The sequence below is a fragment of the Carassius gibelio genome, chromosome A16 (genome assembly GCF_023724105.1).
Source record: "Carassius gibelio isolate Cgi1373 ecotype wild population from Czech Republic chromosome A16, carGib1.2-hapl.c, whole genome shotgun sequence".
Classification (NCBI taxonomy): Eukaryota; Metazoa; Chordata; class Actinopteri; order Cypriniformes; family Cyprinidae; genus Carassius; species Carassius gibelio.
In genome coordinates, this window is record NC_068386.1 from 18762097 (window position 1) to 18780695 (window position 18599).

At 38.2% G+C, this 18599-nt stretch overlaps 1 protein-coding gene across 2 annotated transcripts in view; it reads left to right on the plus strand.

Annotated features, from left to right (window-relative positions):
* Positions 1–18386, plus strand: part of LOC128031116 (myosin-10-like) — a 41678-nt gene extending 23292 nt beyond the window's left edge. For both annotated transcript variants that reach the window (XM_052619351.1, XM_052619352.1), the window contains 25 exons: positions 1440–1561; positions 1743–1812; positions 2042–2202; positions 2306–2414; positions 3164–3295; positions 3407–3613; positions 3693–3830; positions 3908–4031; positions 5325–5496; positions 5589–5801; positions 6437–6581; positions 6694–6900; positions 7376–7480; positions 7731–7883; positions 7971–8219; positions 8917–9129; positions 9262–9474; positions 9606–9767; positions 10867–10995; positions 11087–11175; positions 11332–11455; positions 11541–11749; positions 12577–12685; positions 13283–13455; positions 14811–18386. In XM_052619351.1, the coding sequence (XP_052475311.1) occupies positions 1440–1561; positions 1743–1812; positions 2042–2202; positions 2306–2414; positions 3164–3295; positions 3407–3613; positions 3693–3830; positions 3908–4031; positions 5325–5496; positions 5589–5801; positions 6437–6581; positions 6694–6900; positions 7376–7480; positions 7731–7883; positions 7971–8219; positions 8917–9129; positions 9262–9474; positions 9606–9767; positions 10867–10995; positions 11087–11175; positions 11332–11455; positions 11541–11749; positions 12577–12685; positions 13283–13455; positions 14811–15000 (3918 nt within the window). In that variant the 3' untranslated portion in view covers positions 15001–18386. The remainder of the gene's footprint in view (positions 1–1439; positions 1562–1742; positions 1813–2041; positions 2203–2305; positions 2415–3163; positions 3296–3406; positions 3614–3692; positions 3831–3907; positions 4032–5324; positions 5497–5588; positions 5802–6436; positions 6582–6693; positions 6901–7375; positions 7481–7730; positions 7884–7970; positions 8220–8916; positions 9130–9261; positions 9475–9605; positions 9768–10866; positions 10996–11086; positions 11176–11331; positions 11456–11540; positions 11750–12576; positions 12686–13282; positions 13456–14810) is intronic.
* The last annotated feature ends 213 nt before the right edge of the window (positions 18387–18599 follow it).

Here is an 18599-nt window from a genome sequence, read left to right on the forward strand (position 1 = left end):
AAGAGGAATAAACCATCCCCTTCAATCCGATCGAAATTTCATTCGGATCGAGCTCAATCGGATCGATTAAAGTGTTTATATTAAGTTTTTCAATCCAATTAAGCCATCAATCCAATTACAAACAGATTATTTGGGTGCATGTAAAAGTAGCCAGTAATCACTTGCCCCCATGTCGTTCCACACCTGTAAAAGCTTAGTTCATCTTCGGAAACACAATTTAAGATATTTTGGATGAAAACACGAGGGTTATGTCCCATAGACTTCCAAGTAAGTTACATTGTCGAGGTCTAGAAAAGTATGAAAAGCATCGCCAGAATAGTCCATCTTCCATCTGTGGTTCAACAAGGATGCACTGTTTCTATGTGTGTTATGCTTTGAATTGAAAGAAAACAGCACATCCTTGTGGCGCGGCTGACACAGAAGACTGTAGGCAGTTTGAGTGATGTGGAGAGACACAGAGGAAACTGTTGACAAAGGAATTGTTGAATAAAGTCTTTATTTTTGTTTTCTTCACTAACAAACAATATTATTGTCGCTTCATAACATTACGGTTGAACCACTGATGTCAGATGGACTATTCTGATGATGCATTTCATACTTTTCTGGACTTTGATAGTGTTACTAACTTGGCAGTCCATGGGACTGTCATAAGCCTCCCGGTTTTCATCCAAAATATCTTAAATTGTGTTCCGAAGATGAACGAAACTTTTATGGGTTTGGAGCTAAGTGATGAATGACAAAATTTTCATTTTGGGGTGGAGTATCCCTTTAACGTTTGACTGAAGTGCCTTTTTAAAAGATTCATATAATATATAACTGATAGTAATATTTTTATTGTAGGGTTGAACAAAATGTTAATTCAAATTTATTTTTATCTGTGTATATTTTCTGTCTGAATCCAAAATTACCCCCTGTACCCTCATTCACTACATTAGGCCACTTATTCAGTTCACTAGAAAGAGTGAGTGAATTTGGACACGGAGTGCACCGGAAGGACTGTCGTTTTTCATAGTTTGTGTTTGAGGTTTAATAATCATTTGAAACTGGTAAGCTACCAGCTCCAGTAGTAAGATTAAAGGATTTATCTTGAACTTGAAACTATGATTATACAATTTAATAATCAATTTACAATTAATTTATACCTGTGTTGTATTACGCTGTATGTCGTGGACGAGCGCTTTGTAAAATGAATGGATGGACGGATGATTCAGCTGTGGATGCCATCTTTTGGCAAGATGCGGCAATTCATTCTGTTTGACTCTCACAGTGTATTATGGGTATTCTCTACCAGCGTTTTTTTGTGCATTGTGGGATTGATTTGAAGTGTTTTATTTTTTATTTATTTTAGAGTATAATATAGTATTGAATGTAATATCAGTTGTTCCAGCATTTTTTTATATCGGAGCTTGCCTAATTGTTTGTTCTTTAAATGATCACAGGCAGGGAAGTTGAGTCCTCATTTGGTTCTGGATCAGTTGAGGTGTAATGGGGTGCTGGAGGGAATCAGGATCTGCAGACAGGGCTTCCCGAACCGCATCCCATTCCAGGAGTTCAGACAGAGGTGTGTGTGAATCCTGCTTAACCATAGTTTGAGGGAAAAATTGTACCCAGTAGTGAACTAAAGGTTATTCATAACTAGCTGTATATTAAAAAATCGAAGTCTATGGAATGTCTCCATTAACATAAGTAAAGTAAGTGAACGTTTATAGCTAAATAACATTATATTGTCTTATTCATCTCAGGTATGAGATCTTGACTCCAAATGCTATTCCTCGAACCTTTATGGATGGCAAACAGGCGTGTGAGCTAATGGTAAGTGTCATTCAAACATAAACCTTTTGTGCTGAGTTCACAGTATTGATTTGATAGAGGATATTATATTTTATTAGTTTCTGATTAATAAATGTGAACAGCACAGATGCTTTAGGATCAGAGTAGGGAAGGTCAATGATGCTCTAGTGTTTTATCCAGATCTCTGATTAGTATTCTGGAGTTGAGTTAATACAGGTTATTGATTTATGTATTGTTCCTGTACTTATAGATCAGCGCTTTGGAGCTGGACAAGAATCTTTTCCGGGTGGGACAGAGTAAGGTGTTCTTCCGGGCTGGAGTTCTGGCTCACCTGGAGGAAGAACGAGACTTGAAGATCACTGACACCATCATCCGCTTCCAGAGCGTGACCCGTGGATACCTTGCCAGGAGGTAAACGTCTGTGTGTGTGTGTGTGTGTGTGTGTGTGTGTGTATGTGGTAGGTAGGTTGGTGCTGTGTAATATGTGTATGGATTAATTGACCTGTTCTTTCAGGGCGTTCCATAAGAAGCAGCAGCAGCTCAGTGCAATGCGTGTGATGCAGAGGAACTGTGCGGCCTACCTGAAGCTCAGAAACTGGCAGTGGTGGAGACTCTTCACCAAGGTAGCACACAACACTACACAACATGAAATATAAACTTTAAAAAATTAAGTAGGACTAATAATGAATTTTAAGGTAATGCATTTAGTTAGAATGCTGTTAGCATGCAAACACAAATATGGAAGATTTTTATCAATATGTAATGTAATAGTGTGTTAATGTGCTCCATACTCTCTTACTGGACACTCAGAATTACACACAGTTCAAAGGTTAAGGACCAACAAAGTTTTTGAAGGAAGTCTCCTATGTTCTCTAATGCTGCATATATTTTTGATTAAATACAGTAAAAATGGTAATGTTGTGAAATGTAATTACACTTTAAAATAACTGTTTTATATTTTTTTTATAAAAATTTAAAATGTAATTTATTCCAGTGATGGGAAAGCTGAATTTTCAGCAGACATTACTACAGTTTTCAGTGTCATAAGAAAATTTAGAAATTATTATAATATGCTGATTTGATGCTCAATAAAATTTTTAAGGTGGTTGATTTATTTAATATTTCTATATAAACTGTACTACTGTGTTCATAATTTTTTTTGTTAAAAGTATTCAATATAACTGTTGACACATTTGATCAATCTTATTAAAATATTAATTATTACAAATTAACAAAAATAAAGTTAATATTTATTGTTGTTTTCTTTTAAAATATTAATTGCCTTATTAAAAAAAAAAATCATGCTGACCCCAAACTTTGCATGCACGTCTTTTGTGTTAATTTGCTTTGTGACCTTTGACCTCTTCTCCAGGTGAAGCCCTTGCTACAGGTGACCCGCCAGGATGAAGAGATTCAAGCTCGGGAAGCACAGCTTCAGAAAGCCAAAGACAACCTGAGTAAACTAGAGCATGACTTCTCTGAACTGGACAGAAAAAACCAACAGGTAACATTTTTCCCTTGGTTCACTCAATTTTGTTTTGCATGTTAGTGCACCAAAACAAGAAAGTGTCCATTTGTTTGATTTCCACATTCATCTTGTTGTCCTCTTTGAAAGCTGATGGAGGAGAAGTCAGTACTGACTGACCAGCTGCAGGCGGAGGCCGAGTTATTCGCAGAGGCAGAGGAAATGAGAGCACGGCTGGCCAGTCGCAAACAGGAGCTTGAAGATGTGTTGGGAGAGCTTGAGAGCCGATTGGAGGAGGAAGAGGAGAGGACCCTTCAGCTGACCACTGAGAAGAAGCGAATACAGCAACATGTGCAGGTGAGGAGGATGGGTCTGTGTATGGTGCCCACTGTTGAGGATCTTCTGCCAACATCACTGTTCTGTTTCTTTCACTCAGGATCTGGAGGAACAGCTAGAAGAGGAAGAGGGGACACGTCAGCGTCTCCAGCTGGAGAAAGTCACCCTGGAAAGCAAAGTGAAAAGTCTGGAGTCCGAGACTTTGGCTTTGGGAGAGCAGAGAGACAGATTAAGCAAGGTAGTTAAACAGAAGAGCATTGTTGTTTGAATGCAACTCCAGTGGTACAGTAACTCATGCACTTTTCTCTCTCTCAGGAGAAAAAACAGCTGGAAGAGAGACTGAATGAAGTGACCGACCAACTCACAGAGGAAGAGGAGAAGGTGAAGAGTCTTAACAAGCTGAAAAACAAACAGGAAGCTGTCATCGCTGATTTAGAAGGTAACTGTCCTTGTGTTTATTAAGCAATGAAAAACCGGGGCACATTAAATCGGGCAAAAGTGACTTTTGATTGTTACAAAAAAAATGCAATTTATAATGCAAATAAACCAAAGAATCCTGAAAAAATATATTATGGTTTTCACAATATCGATTTCTATCGATAATAAATAAGAAATATTTCTTAAAGTCCCTGTAAAGTCAACATTAAGAATTTGAGTTTGCCAAAACACAGAAAAAAATATTATTAAGCACAAAAATCAGCTAAGTACATAAAATAAGTTATCAAAATCTCGAAAAATTTGCGGTATCCTCTGCTCTTTGAGGGCGTGTCCGCTGTCTGTGCTGAAACCACACCCACTCACGGGAAAGCTGCCCCCTCTTAACTGTCAAATACAGCCTGAATGGATGCTCCTTGCAGCTTAATTGGATTTACAAAGCTATACATATTAGCTCCGGTGAGTCATCGACAGTTATTATAGTTAGGGGAGGGGCCATGATCGTGACTCCAGTGCATCATCGAGCCACCGTTTTAGCCGCGCCCAAAAAATCCTGAGCACAGATTGGGTGAAAATCTGTTTAACGGTCTAGCTCCACTATTCAGTATTACAGAATTCACAGTCTTTGTAATCTGTTTCAGCAATACATTTTTAACATTTATAATGTGTTTAGAAACAATTATCAGAATTGACTTTACAGGGTCTTTAAATAACAAATCAACTAATTAGAATGATTACTGAATGGTCACATGACACTGAAGACTGGACTAATGACAGCTGACAAATCAACATCTCCAGCACAGAGATAAATTACATTTTAAAATGTATCATTTTAAATTGTTATTATATTTCATAATATTGCTCTTTTACTGCATTTTGGTTACCATAAAAAATGCAGCCTTTGTGAGCATAAGAAACCACTTAAAACATACAGTATGAATTTTTTTTAAAATAATAATGTCTGATTTTTTTTTAGCAAACACAAGAAAATTATGTTTTTGAAGAAATTATATATTACAAGCTCAAAAAGTAGCTTATATGACTTCAGAAGAAATATTACTGCATACTACAGTATGAGCCATATTGGTATGGAAAAGGACAGCATCAAGATTCTTAAAAAATTCTCCCTTTGTCTTCCATGTAGAAATAACAGCTAATGGGTTGGGGTAGCATGAGGCTAATTCCGAATTCAAATAACAAATAAATAACAAAATCTTATTTTGGGGGTGGACTGTTCCTTAACAGGTACATAAACGCAACACAAACAGATATATAAGTGTATCTTCCTTTCCCTTAGAGCGTCTGAAGAGGGAAGAGCAGGGCCGTCTGGAACAAGAGAAGTGGAAGAGACGGATGGAGGGAGAAGCAGTGGAGGCCCAAGAGCAGCTGTCTGACCTGAGCTTACTCGTCACTGAGCTGAGAGGCAGTGTGAGCCAAAGAGAGAAAGAGATCACCACACTACAGTCACGGTACATGCACAAACATAAGTCTACCTTATAGCGAATCACTTTGAGAAGTAATAGTACTCAAGAATGACATCTCATCATTTATCCTCTCTCAGGCTGGAAGAAGAGGGGGCACGTCGTGCAGAGGCTCAGAGAGCCCTCAGAGAGGCCATGTCTCAGGTCTCTGAGCTCAAAGAGGAGGTGGACAATGAAAGAGGAATGAGGGAGAGAGCTGAGAAACAGAGGAGAGATCTGGGAGAGGAGTTAGAGGCGTTGAGGACTGAACTAGAAGATACATTGGACACTACAGCTGCTCAGCAAGAGCTCAGGTGTGTTTTTAATCATATTTAGTGAAAATCTTTATATACCTACTGAAAAAAATATCATTTTAAAGATTGATTTCAATATATTAAAGAGTCAACTAATGAGAAAAAACACAATTCTGCCTAATTATTTTGAAAAGAGTGCTTACTACAGGAATAATATACTTTGCATATACTTAAGTAATGTTTTTGGACACTTAATGCATGTTAATGTAATTTCTATTGAAGTTTGTTTTTAAATTATGTGTAATTACACATTTGTAATGATAAAGTTACAATTTAGTGCATTTAAAATATAGTAACTTTAAATGTAATATTTTATTAAAAGTAATTTACATGTGCTTTTCTATGTTTTCAGTACATCAAAATAAGTGTACTTTAAAACACATCAAAAGATGACAACATAAAGATATGTATTTTAAAACCTTTAACTGTGCACTTTTTAAATGCGTACTTAAGTGTTCTTAAAGAGAGAACAGTTTTATGATACACACTTAAGTTGCATTTTTTTTTTTTTATTCATATTATATTATCTACAAGTGCAGTTTTTGAAAAAAGAGTTACACTTCAAGTGCAGATTCATTATTTCTTTTTCAGAAGGGTAGACTATGGTTAACGTTTAAGTGTGTGTGTTTGTTTAGGTCTCGTCGTGAAGCTGAATTAGGAGAGCTTCAGAGATGTTTGGAGGAGGAGACCCGTCGTCACGAAGCCCAGCTGTCAGAGCTCCGCATCAAACACACCGCTGCTATAGACTCCCTACAGGAGCAGCTGGACAACGCCAAGAGAGTGAGTCTTAGCGTTTACGTTGATTGAAACATGTTTACTAGCTGTTGTTACACTGGGAAGTCAGGAGTGTTTTCTTAAGGTGCCAGCCATTGATTTGCGTGTATGTTCACAGTCTCGTCAGTCTCTGGAGAAAACGAAGGCCATTCTGGAGGAGGAGCGCATGAACCTGAGCTCCGAGCTGAAGACTTTACAGGGAGGGAAGATGGAGAGCGAGAGGGGCAGAAAGAGAGCAGAGGGACAGTTACAGGAACTCAATGCACGCCTCGCACAGGCTGCGAGAGAAAGAGAGGAGCGAGAGGAACGACTCTGTAAACTCCAGGTACAAATGGCGAAAAAGAGAGGAAATGGGCTTCATAGGAAATATTTTGCTTTTACAGTGTGGCCCCAAGCATGTTTTAAGTTTAATATCTTGGTTTATGGAAAAAAAAAACGGTTTTCCAGATTCTGGTGGGCACCAGGGAACAGCACCCTACCTGATAAGATGTACAATTCATGTAAACATGTGAATTCTGTGTAAGCTATGATTCTTACAGTACATTGCTACACTTTTGAAAGTAGACAATGACAATAGAGTTGTTTTTGCCCATGATATTTAAACAGACGTACTTTCCTTTCTGGAAAATATAGTTTAAGCTGGTAGCTGTTTTGGTACATGGTAGCTGTTTTCTAGTTGGTCCAAACTGTCATTAGTTGGTCCAAGCTGTTAATTTGCTGGCCAATCTAGATGTTACAAATGAACCAACGAATCAAACCAGTTTTAAAAACATCCTAACTTTGAAATCTCTCCCTCTCAGTCGGAGCTTGAGTCTCTCACCAGTTCCCTATCCTCATCTGAGTCCAAATCTCACCGCCTGAGTAAGGAGGTCAGCAGTCTGGAGAGCCAACTACATGATGTGCAGGTAACTAGCGTCTGGGTTTTAATTTGCTCTTTTCTGCTACATATTAATAAGGCTCATGGGACTTAACTGAACTGCTTTTGAAGAAACCCTTTTTACATGGATGAATAAGAGAGGATCTGCCAGAGGTTCTCTGCACATTTTGATTGTTGTTCTATTTTAAAGCAGATCTTAGAAAATGTGACGTCTCTGAGACTGTGGCCTCTTAAGCATGCTTAATATCTGTGTCTAATGTGTGTGTGTTATGTTTTAGGAGCTACTGCAGGAAGAGACACGGCAGAAGTTGGCACTGGGCTCACGTGTACGTGCTTTAGAGGAAGAAAAAGCTGTATTGATGGAGAGGCTAGAAGAGGAGGAAGAGAAGACCAGAGAACTTACACGCCAGATTCAGAACCATACACAACAGGTACACATCCATTTCTTCACCCAAGAAAAAACCCTGTTGTTGTATCTTTACTCTGTTCGATGATATTATGTTTATGTGTCCATGCAGCTGTCTGATCTAAAGAGGCAGACAGAGGAAGTGAATTCAGCGGTGGAGGCTGGGGAGGAGGCCAGGAGGAAGTTGCAGAGAGAGCTGGAGAACGCCATACAGAGAGAGAGAGCAAAAGAAGAAGAGAAAGAACGCATCGAGAGACAGAAAGAACGGCTGAGAGAAGAGATAGAGGACATGACCATTGCTTTACAGAGAGAAAGACAGAACTGCACTGCTTTGGAGAAGCGGCAGAAGAAATTTGATCAGGTACAGGAGGAAACACATAGTGGGAGGATGGATGGATGGATGGATGGATTGACTGGATGAATGAATGGACTGACTGGTGGATTAAAGGGATGAATGGATGGGTGGATGGTTTGACTGGTTGAATGGATGCATGAAAAAATTGATGGAATGATGAATGTATTAAGTGTTGGATGGATGGATTCATTGATGGATTGAGTAATGGATGGATGGAATAATGGAATGATTTGAGGATGATAGGACATATGAATAGATAAATGGATAGATTGAGTGTTGGATGGATGGAGAGATTGAGTGGTGGATGGATGGATAGATGCATCAGCTGATGGGATGGGGAGAGATGGATTAGATGGATTGATGAATGAATAATGGATGGAGGGATGGATGAATGGATTGATTGGATGGATGAAGGTTGAAATGATTGGATGAATGAATGGATTGACTGGTGGATGGATGGATGGATGGATGATGGATGGATGGGTGAATTGAGTGAATGAATGAACGGATTGACTTGGAAGGCTGGAGAGATGGATGAAGTGACGAATAGATGGATGCATGGATGGACAGATTGACTGGTTAATAATGGCTAAATGGTTGGATTAATGGATGGATTGACTGTGGTAAAAAAAAGAAGTAAAAAGCCTCGAAAATGAGTAGTGCTGCTCTAGATATTCATCACTCTTTGATCTTTACCCTTCAGTGTTTGGCAGAGGAGAAAGCAGTTAGTTCTCGGCTGCTAGAGGAACGGGACCGCGCCGAAGCAGAGAGTCGAGAGAAGGAGACACGTTTCCTGTCTCTCTCTAGAGCCTTGCAGGAAGCAACAGAGCAGAGAGATGAGCTGGAGAGAACTAATAAGCAGCTCCGCCTGGAGATGGAGCAGCTCGTCAACGTCCAAGATGACGTGGGCAAAAATGTACAGCTTGCTTTTTACCAATGCTCTTATATTATATTTATTAACATGTAATAGCATAGTAATAACAATAGCGTATTCTGGTCTTTGACAAAAAATACTTAATTTTAATTTTTCTTTGTCACGTCTCCTCAGGTGCATGAGCTAGAACGTTCTCGAAGGGCTTTGGAGACGGAAGCCCAGTCTCTGAAAGAACAGACCCAGGAGCTGGAGGACGAGCTGACAGAGGCGGAAAACGCTCGCCTCAGACTGGAAGTCACCCTTCAGGCTCTTAGAGCTCAGTTTGAGAGAGAGATCAGCACTAAGGAGGAGAAAGGGGAAGAAAAGAGGAGAGCACTCAACAAACAGGTAACTGCCTTCAGCAGTATGAAGAAGTGAAGATACAAGATCATATTTGAAGATGTCCAGGGCTAAAAAGAACTGATCTTGACCTCCTTTTCTCTCATGCTTTATATTTGTTTCTTCTATCACTTGTTCAGGTGCGAGAACTTGAAACAATGCTTGAGGAGGAGAAAACTCAGAGAGCTCAGGCTTTGACTGTCAAGAAACAACTGGAGACAGAGCTGCAGGAGGCAGAGGCTCAGGTGGAGGCAGCCAATCGAGGCAGAGAGGAAGCACTTAGACAGATGAAACGTCTCCAGGTGCGTCTGCTCAATTAACCATCATATGATAAAAACGTGTTGTTGAGAGTTGGGGCGGACTGGCCATCTGTGTGATCTGGAGAATCACAGAACGGCTGGTACCCGCCGCCCGCCAAGCATGCAGTCATCAGCGTTTTTTTTTCCCCACTAATCTGTTTCACACTCCAGTACTGTAGGTGGCAGCCAAGTAAGGAGAAGAAGAAGTGGAAGAGTAGGAAGAAATAAACAGCAAAAGACGTTAACGTTAGACAGAAGAAGCATAGAAACAAACAAACAATATGCATAACGTGTCCGCGGGTAAAAAACGGAAAGAAAAGGGTGGGGCTGAGAAGGCGAGGTATAAAAAAATTCAGAATTTAGATACTGAAGCCACTAAATCTCCCAAACTAAATGAAATATATAGCAATATTTTCCAGCAGCAGCACCTCGCAGTTAAATAAAAAGAAGTGAGCCAGACAGCTTATAAAGCAATACTTACAAAATTTGAAGATTTTGAGAACAGACATTACATTTATAATGGTGTATTTTCATTTAGATGTGGTATTATTATCTGTGCAGTAAGATTAATTACTGCATAAATTAAGATTATTAAGTAATAAATTCATGCTATCTTGGAATTAAACTTTTTTTTTTTTTATCCATTCCATCGTTGTTTATTCAGGTTGAGCTTAGACCAAGAGCAGAGAAAGACACCCACTCCAGCTCAACATCTAGTCAACATCAGTGCTATTGCTAAAATTTGGATTGGTACAGTATCATGAGCCACAATTTAAGTCTTGTGACACTCATGCCAGGCGTTATTTTTGTTGTTGTCGAGTTTACGCGCACTGTTTGCTTTGGGCCGGGCCTAGTCAAAGTCCAGGGTCATTTTTACTCCCAGTCCGTCCCAGGTTGTGATTATAACTAGTTGCTTATCAGGAGTGACGTTTGGAATATTCATTGTAAACCAAAACTCAGTCATTTCAAAACAATGATCAGATTTCTTTTAAATAAATTAAAGTAGCCGTATGCATTGGAAACATGTATCTGATTTGCCCCGCAGGCTGACAGCTGAAGAGCCCTGATGTGAATATCCAGTGTGTTCCTGTGTGTTTTTCAGACTCAGATGAAGGAGCTTATTCGTGAGCTTGATGAGACCAAGTTAGCTCGAGACGAGATTGTCGCCCAATCAAAGGACAGCGAGAAACGGCTGCAGACGTTAGAAGCAGAACTATTACAGCTGACAGAGGTATGCTACTCTGCCTATGTAACCCAGAAGATATTTTAACTCTGTGAGTCTCTCTAATATATATATCTATCTTATTATAATATTCTCTCAGGAGCTGGCTGTTTCTGAGACGCAGCGGAGACAGGCCCAACAGGAGAGAGATGAACTGGCAGATGAAATCCTCAACAGTGCAACTGGAAAGTCAGTATCTCTTCTTGTGTTGAGGTCTAGTGATGATGAAAACCTCCTTTTTGCTTTCTTAATACATGTTCCTTGTCTTATTGTGCACAATTCATAGGTCCACGTTTATTAAAAAAGTAAATATGACCCACGTTGTGAACTTCGCTTCCCCTGCAGATCAGCACTGTTGGAAGAGAAGCGTCGTCTTGAGACCAGAATCACTCAGCTGGAGGAAGAGCTGGAGGAGGAACAAAGTAATGCTGAACTACTAGCCGAGAGGCAGAGGAAGAGCACCTTACAGGTATACAAAGAAACTCACAAACTTGCACTATACTATCAGAAAAACACTGAGAGACAGAGCCCCTCTCTCCATCTCTTTCTGTTAGGTTGAAACACTTACAGTCCAGTTATCTGGAGAGAGGACGCTGGCGCAGAAGAGCGAGAGCGCACGAGAGACTCTGGAGAGGCAGAATAAAGAGCTGAAAACTCGTCTCAGTGAGATGGAGGGGGCTGTGAAGGGGAAACATCGCCTCAGTGTCGCCGCCCTGGAGGCCAAGATAGAAACTGTGGAGGAACAACTGGAGCAGGAGAGACAGTAAGAAAACAGAGGGGGAGCTAAAGAAAAACGTGGAAGTCGAAGTTGAATGGACAGATGTCGTTCCAAACCTGTATGGTTTTTTACTCTAGCAAAGTCAAATGAAGTCATAATAGCATTTTTATACAATTGCTTCAAAGTAGCTTTACATGACTAATCAGGAAAATAAGAGTGTTAATGTTGCAAGGTTTGCAATTATTCATTTTTAAATGTAAATGTAATATTCGTACGTTTTTACTCGGACGCAGCTCTACAGAATATTCAGCTCAAGTACGTTCAGTGTTGATTCAATTCAGTTCAATAACATTGAAGATGTTGCAGAGTTAGTATCATTGTTTAGCTCAATTCAGTCCAAATGACGTTCTCATTCAACAGTGTCAGTACAGTTAAATCAGTCATTTTATTAGATTGAATATTATTGAATAGTCTTTTAAATTCTTTATTCCATGAAAAAATAACATAAAAAGAGAAGTCTAGCAGAACGTCAGCTCTTTTGCAATTTAAGTGAATGGAGACCAGACCTAATCATCATTAAAAGCATTATAAAACTGGCATATACGACTTGAGTGAGTTATCCCATGTGCTCGAATTGAATCAACCATTTGATAAATTTGTGTGACAAACAAATGAAAATTATTAATTAAAAATCATGCTTGATAGCCATGGTTACTCTTAAATTGTATTGCATTTACAAGAGCAGACCTTTTTTGAAACCGCGAGAAAATAACAGTTACGTTCTTCTTTTAAGGATCTAAATTTACTGTGAAGATCAAGCCAGTAATGTGACTGTTTTGTGTGTCCTCTCTCTCCCTTTTCTCCCTTCCTAGGGAGCGAGCCATGGCCAGTAAGCTGGTGAGGAAAACAGAGAAGAAACTCAAAGAAGTTCTGATACAGGTGGAGGATGAAAGGAGACACGCAGATCAGTACAGAGAACAGGTACTGCTCAAAAACCTCAGACTGGACAACAGTGAAGGATTATCTTTAATTACAGACTTAATCAAATCCATCAAATATAATTAATAAAATCTATAAATAAATGTATTATTTATTAAAACGAATATGCATTGTTAAAGGACATCGGCTAAGCATCATTTTGACCCTACTTGTTACACTAATTCTGTTCATTTGCGTCTTAGACTTTCAGTAAAGCAATTATCCGTAAAACATTTGAATAAACAGTTCTAAACTTCCAGCCAAATCAGTCAGCTTGAGATAAATCACATTAAAACAGTCAATTCAACAGTCCAGAATGATTAGGAAATTATCTGACAATATTAAGGAAAAAATCTGGCAAAATTAAAATAGTGTGAGTAGCTTGAGAGAATGAACGAGCCTATCCCACAAAGCATTGCTAATGATCAATTCAGTCGGTTTTTCTTCTTTTAAATGCATTTTCCTATCAGAAACCATAATTTCTTAATGTAAGACAATTTAGGTTAGATAACATACCTCAGCCTTCATTAACCTACAAATGGGTTACGGGTTGTGTAAAACACATGGAATGGTATGATTCTCAAATCTCTCTTTTTTCAGTTGGATAAGTCTACGGGGCGTCTCCGTCAGCTGAAGAGGCAGTTAGAGGAGGTGGAGGAAGAGAGCTCTCGCTCCAACGCTCAGCGCAGGAAACTTCAGCGAGAGCTGGAGGAAATGAGCGACAGCATGCAGAGCATGAACCGCGAGCTCAACACTCTCCGCTCCCAGCTCAGGTAAACATTAGGATGGTCATGAGGGTGCTAGTTTATGTGTCAAATTCAAATTCAAGAGCCCCCCCAACCAAGACAAGAGAGTCACATGGTTTTCTGTATGCTCATTCCAAAATCCTGTTGCTGTATGTTGTAAGGTTTTCTCAAAAAATTTCTTCATGCGCTAACATCTAAATAATTTTATTTTAATGTAACTAAATCAATCTGTACTGTAATAGGTCATACCAGTAAGATTTTTTAACCAAGAAAAAAAACATACATTTTTAAAGGTTAGACTGGGTAGAAATAAATAACTCTTGAGCTAGCAATGTACATACATCCACTATTTACAGTCTGTATCAAATGTCTCCTCTAATTGGCTGTGACTGTCACATTTTGCAGCAGTTTGCATTCAGTGTGAACAGAAAAATAACTTGTCTCTGGAAACTTGACACATTTTGTGGTTAGGACAGCAAAAGATCCAGTCATTCTGCTATTCATACATAAATATATTTGCATGTGATCAAACCATTTCTTCACTTTATGTGCATGTTTCATCTAATGTGTCTGATTGTGTGTCCGTCCTTATTTGTGTCTTTGTGTCCTACACCCACTCAGCGTCACAGAACGGCAGAAGTCAGAACAGTAGGTTTTCATTTGTGAACATTGTGTGCCTTATGTTCCTCTCTGAGCGTTATCCTTTCTCCTCTTGTTTCTGGTGTTGTCTAGAGGTGTCCTGCTGAGATTGTAGAGGGGTGTAGAGGTGCGCCTTTTTTAGGCCTAAGATTTATTGGGAAGCATATAAAGATGGTGAAGTCTACATTGAATTGTGGGTCACTTCATGTTTATAGATGGTGATTAATCACAGATTCTGTCTTACACCAATCATGGACTCAATTTCACACTTTCAGTTTCCTCTATCTTTCACCTTATTCCAGTTCATAAAGAGTGACCTCAAAAATTAAATGTAAATATTATTGTACTAGGTAACAAAATATCAAAAAATATCTTTTTTTTTTTTTAAGCAAATCACTTTACAAACCAGTTTTGTAACTCTGCAAGCTTGTAGTTTCTTGTTTTGTTCATAAAACATTTTAAAGCAAAGCATTTGACGAAAAAGCACTGCATTCTGGCTTGTGTTTTGTTTACTGGACAAAACATTTTAAAGCAAATAATTTGACCAAATGTTTTTATACTGTACAAAATATGTTGTCAAATATGAGTGCTTTGTGCGAAATATCTAGAAAAGCATTTCATTTTTTTTCTTTTTGCAGATTGCTTTGATATTTTGTGTCCAATGTTTAGATAATGTTATGGGGACACTGTATATTTTGTGCATGAATTGCAGTTTATTCTCTATTTCTGTGTCTCTGTCTCAGGAGAGCTCCGCTTCCGATCTCCATGCGTGCTGGCCGAAGGGCTCTGGTAGATGACCTTTCTCAGGAGAACTCTGATTCTGAGGATCCAGGTGCTTCTCCCACCCCGTCCAGCGGCCCGCCGGGTACCCCCACACCCTCAGACAACACCCTGGGCCCCCCTCCTCCCTACAGCCTCACAGAGACTGAATAAGAAGTGGAGAGTGTGATAGACGGACAGTTTAATTGGCTTAACTCATAGCTTTTGCAATGGTACACATAACAGAACATCTGTACTTTAGGATATAACTTGAACCTAGTTAATGTGATTTATTGATTTTAAATGAACAGATGAATTAGCATGCAAGATGGCGTAAGTTTGATACAGTACTCTTTTAGTACTCTTTAAACCAAGCAAGCAGTTAGTAAAGACTGCAGTTTTTAAGTTGGGGAGAAAATAAAACTACATTTCCCAGCATTCCTTGGGAAATATAAGTGTTGTATATCGGTGCAGTATATAAGGCTTATTGTTGTAAAATTATGATGGCCATCTTAAGCTCTCTCTCAATCAATCAAAAGCCATGTGTTTAGGAGAAATCTGCATGTAGATGGCAATCAAAGGCCATCGGGTGTTGCACAGATGTGCAACGATCAGGCTAAAATCATCATCTGTGCTTGCACAAGCCATCAAAACCCTCAAAGCACTGAGAAACTTTCTCTCTCTCACTCCTAAAATAATGTTCTGTTTTAAGAAATTGAGAAGTGAACAGGTTCAAGGATGTATCATTGGTATTTTAGAATATCTCTGTTTAGATTATAAAGGTGATAGCTCTACTTCAGATAAATAGACGACAATGCTTTTAGTTATACATAATTAGGCAGAGATGATTATGGAAGCCCATTTCCACCCCAGTAAAGAGAAAAAAAGGTACTTGCAACTTAATTTGTCACTATTATAAATTGGAATCTCAGAATTGTGACTATATCTCACAATCTCACAATTGCAACTATCTTTTCTCAATATTGTGACTGTATATCTCGCAATTTCAAGTTTTTTTTTCTCTCAATCGTGACTTTATAACTCATAATGTGACCTTATATCTCAAAATATGACTTCATATCTCACAGTGTGACTTTATATCTCGCAATTGCGAGTTTGTTTCTGCTAATTGTGACTTTATACTGTATCTCGCAGTGTGACTTTATATCCTTCAATTTCAAATTTCTTTTTAAATATTTTGACTTCACATCTCACAAACAAGTTTGTTTTTCACAATTGCTGATTTCGAACTCACGTTGTGGTCTTATTTCTCAAAATGTGTCTATATCTCAAAGTTTGACTTTATATCTCGCAATTACGACTCAGCATCTCGCAGTTGCGAGTTTGTTTCCACTAATGTGACTTTGTAACGCACAGTTGGACGTTCTGTCGATATGTCACTTCTTATCGTACATTATGATTTTCGAAATTGCAACTTTATATCTCACAGTGTTATCTTATTTTAAACTTTATCTCAGTTATCTTTTTTATTTTTTATTGAGGTAAAAAGGGGCTTTCATAGATGACAATTTACATGTACAAAGCTACGATTGTATAAAACAAAGACAGAAAAGTGAGTAAGAGAAAAATGCTTTTCTATTAAATTAATATGCTACAAATTTGAGCCAACCACTAAAGCTTTTACATTTTAGCCATAACCTGACCATAAGAAAAAAATGGCGATACAAAAAAAAAAAAAAAAAGAACAAAAAAACTTAAAGGTCAAACAAATACTGGACTTACAGCAGCAAAAAAAAGAGCCTCCATGTAGATTTAACAGTAACAGTTCCTAGATATCTGAAATATACCTTCTGTGCTCTCATTCAAACTTTAGTATTCAGTTACTCAGTAACTTTCTGTCAAGTTCAGGGTGTGTGTGCCGCAGATCAGACCCTCTTAGATACTGTGCGTAGTTAGTTAGGTAGCTCTAAAGGGACGCTTTTGTTGGTAGTGATATAGATAGGTAGTTAGGATTTCTTAATTGATGTCTTAACACATCGGCTCCAGTTTCAGACTACTAACTTGTTGTAATTTTTATCAAGTAAGAGAAATCAAGTATTTATTTTGTTTTGTATTGATTTTTTGTCTGCACACAGACATGTCATGGTTGATGTATAGTTTGCAATTTTAAGTGAAAACGAGGCGAAATGAAAGAGATTTAGAGGGTAAGGATGGGTTTACACTTTCCAGAGTATCAGTCAGTAACACTGGACAGAATAAAAAAACACTGATTTTTTTTTTTTCTTAAATAAGCTGCAGTGGACCTCAAAGAATATAACACATGAATGTGTTTGAGACAGTTTTTACAATGGTGACATGGTGTGACTGAGGAAGATATGAACATATAATATCTTGCCTGTTTTCCAGGGGTTGAAGGCTGCTAGTTAGTACTTGTCTCATTATATCAATGTAACTTTTTTTTTTCTTTTTTAATCAAATGGACATATTGTATTTTTTGTTTGAATGTGGTAAATATTTATGGATCGAAGCGTTTGTTAGGGCATATGGATGACTAAAGGGACATTACTCCAGCTTGTGCCTGTAGTATCTGCAGAAAATACTAAATTGCGTCCATTGAAAATCAGTGTAATAATAAGACTGAGGTCTGGAATTTGATAAGTAAATTGCAATATTAGGTCACCCTGAACAGCAATCTGACTCACACAGATACTTTTTAGATTCCAGTTGTTGATTGGTTCTGAGATGTTTATGAATCCATGACAAATGAAAGTTTCCTTAGCCTTCGGTGTATATATGTCTCTGATATTTTAGATATTGTATGGTGATGAGCATTTTGATACACTGCTCCTGGCTTGCACGCACAAGTTTTTAAAGTTTAACAGTGTTAAACTGTGAATAATAATTGTTTGTTACCATTAAGTTTTAGAATATATTTAAGATGTGTTAAGCCTGTGAAATTGCAATTTGATTCTCTGATGCACTGAAGGGTTTATTACACTGTTATTACTGCAGTAATTACTACCTGTGTGGTCCCGCAACAGTATCTGTCCTGTAACTCGGAAAGCAGGGTTTTCGTAAAATGTCTGTAATAGGTTATGTCGATCAGATTTTGATACTTGTATTATTTTATTTGCCCCAATATTGTTTCATTTGAAAATGTAGTGTATTTTTAAATCCTGACCTCTAGAATCAAGATGGATTTGTATTCAGTTGCAAACACAAGCCCAAAGACTCAAGCCTTGTACAACATAGTCTTTATGCTGTTCATTCATCCATTCGTCCATTTGCCTGTCAAGCAAATCAACACTGCTGCTAAAAAATGTGATTTGTCACTGAGAAATGGATTCATGGAGTCATTTGAATTGATTTGTACATTTAGCAGATAGATTTGCAGAGCTGTTCAAACTCAAAAATTACATTTGAAGAGCATTCAAATTTATAAACCACTATTTCTCTGAATCCTAAAGTCTTGTGCATTAAATGAATCTTGTTATACTGAACCTGCGCTTTATGATGCAGCTTTGAACCAGTGTGAGATGAGTGGACAATAGCAGAAATTATGTATGAAAAGGAATTAAATCTCCAGCTGTGTTTCTGAAGAGGACTGTGTGCTTTTTTGCATCTGTGCAACTTGAATTTTTAACCGTGTTGTTTATTTGATCTTTTGCTTTATTTTGCTATAATGATAAAATGAGACTGGGGTCGCAATACCATTGGTTTTGAAAGCAGTGTGGTTTATTTTCACACTAACACATTATCGCCATCTGCACAGTAAATATGGAGTAAGTGCCACTTAAAAATCGAATGAAATA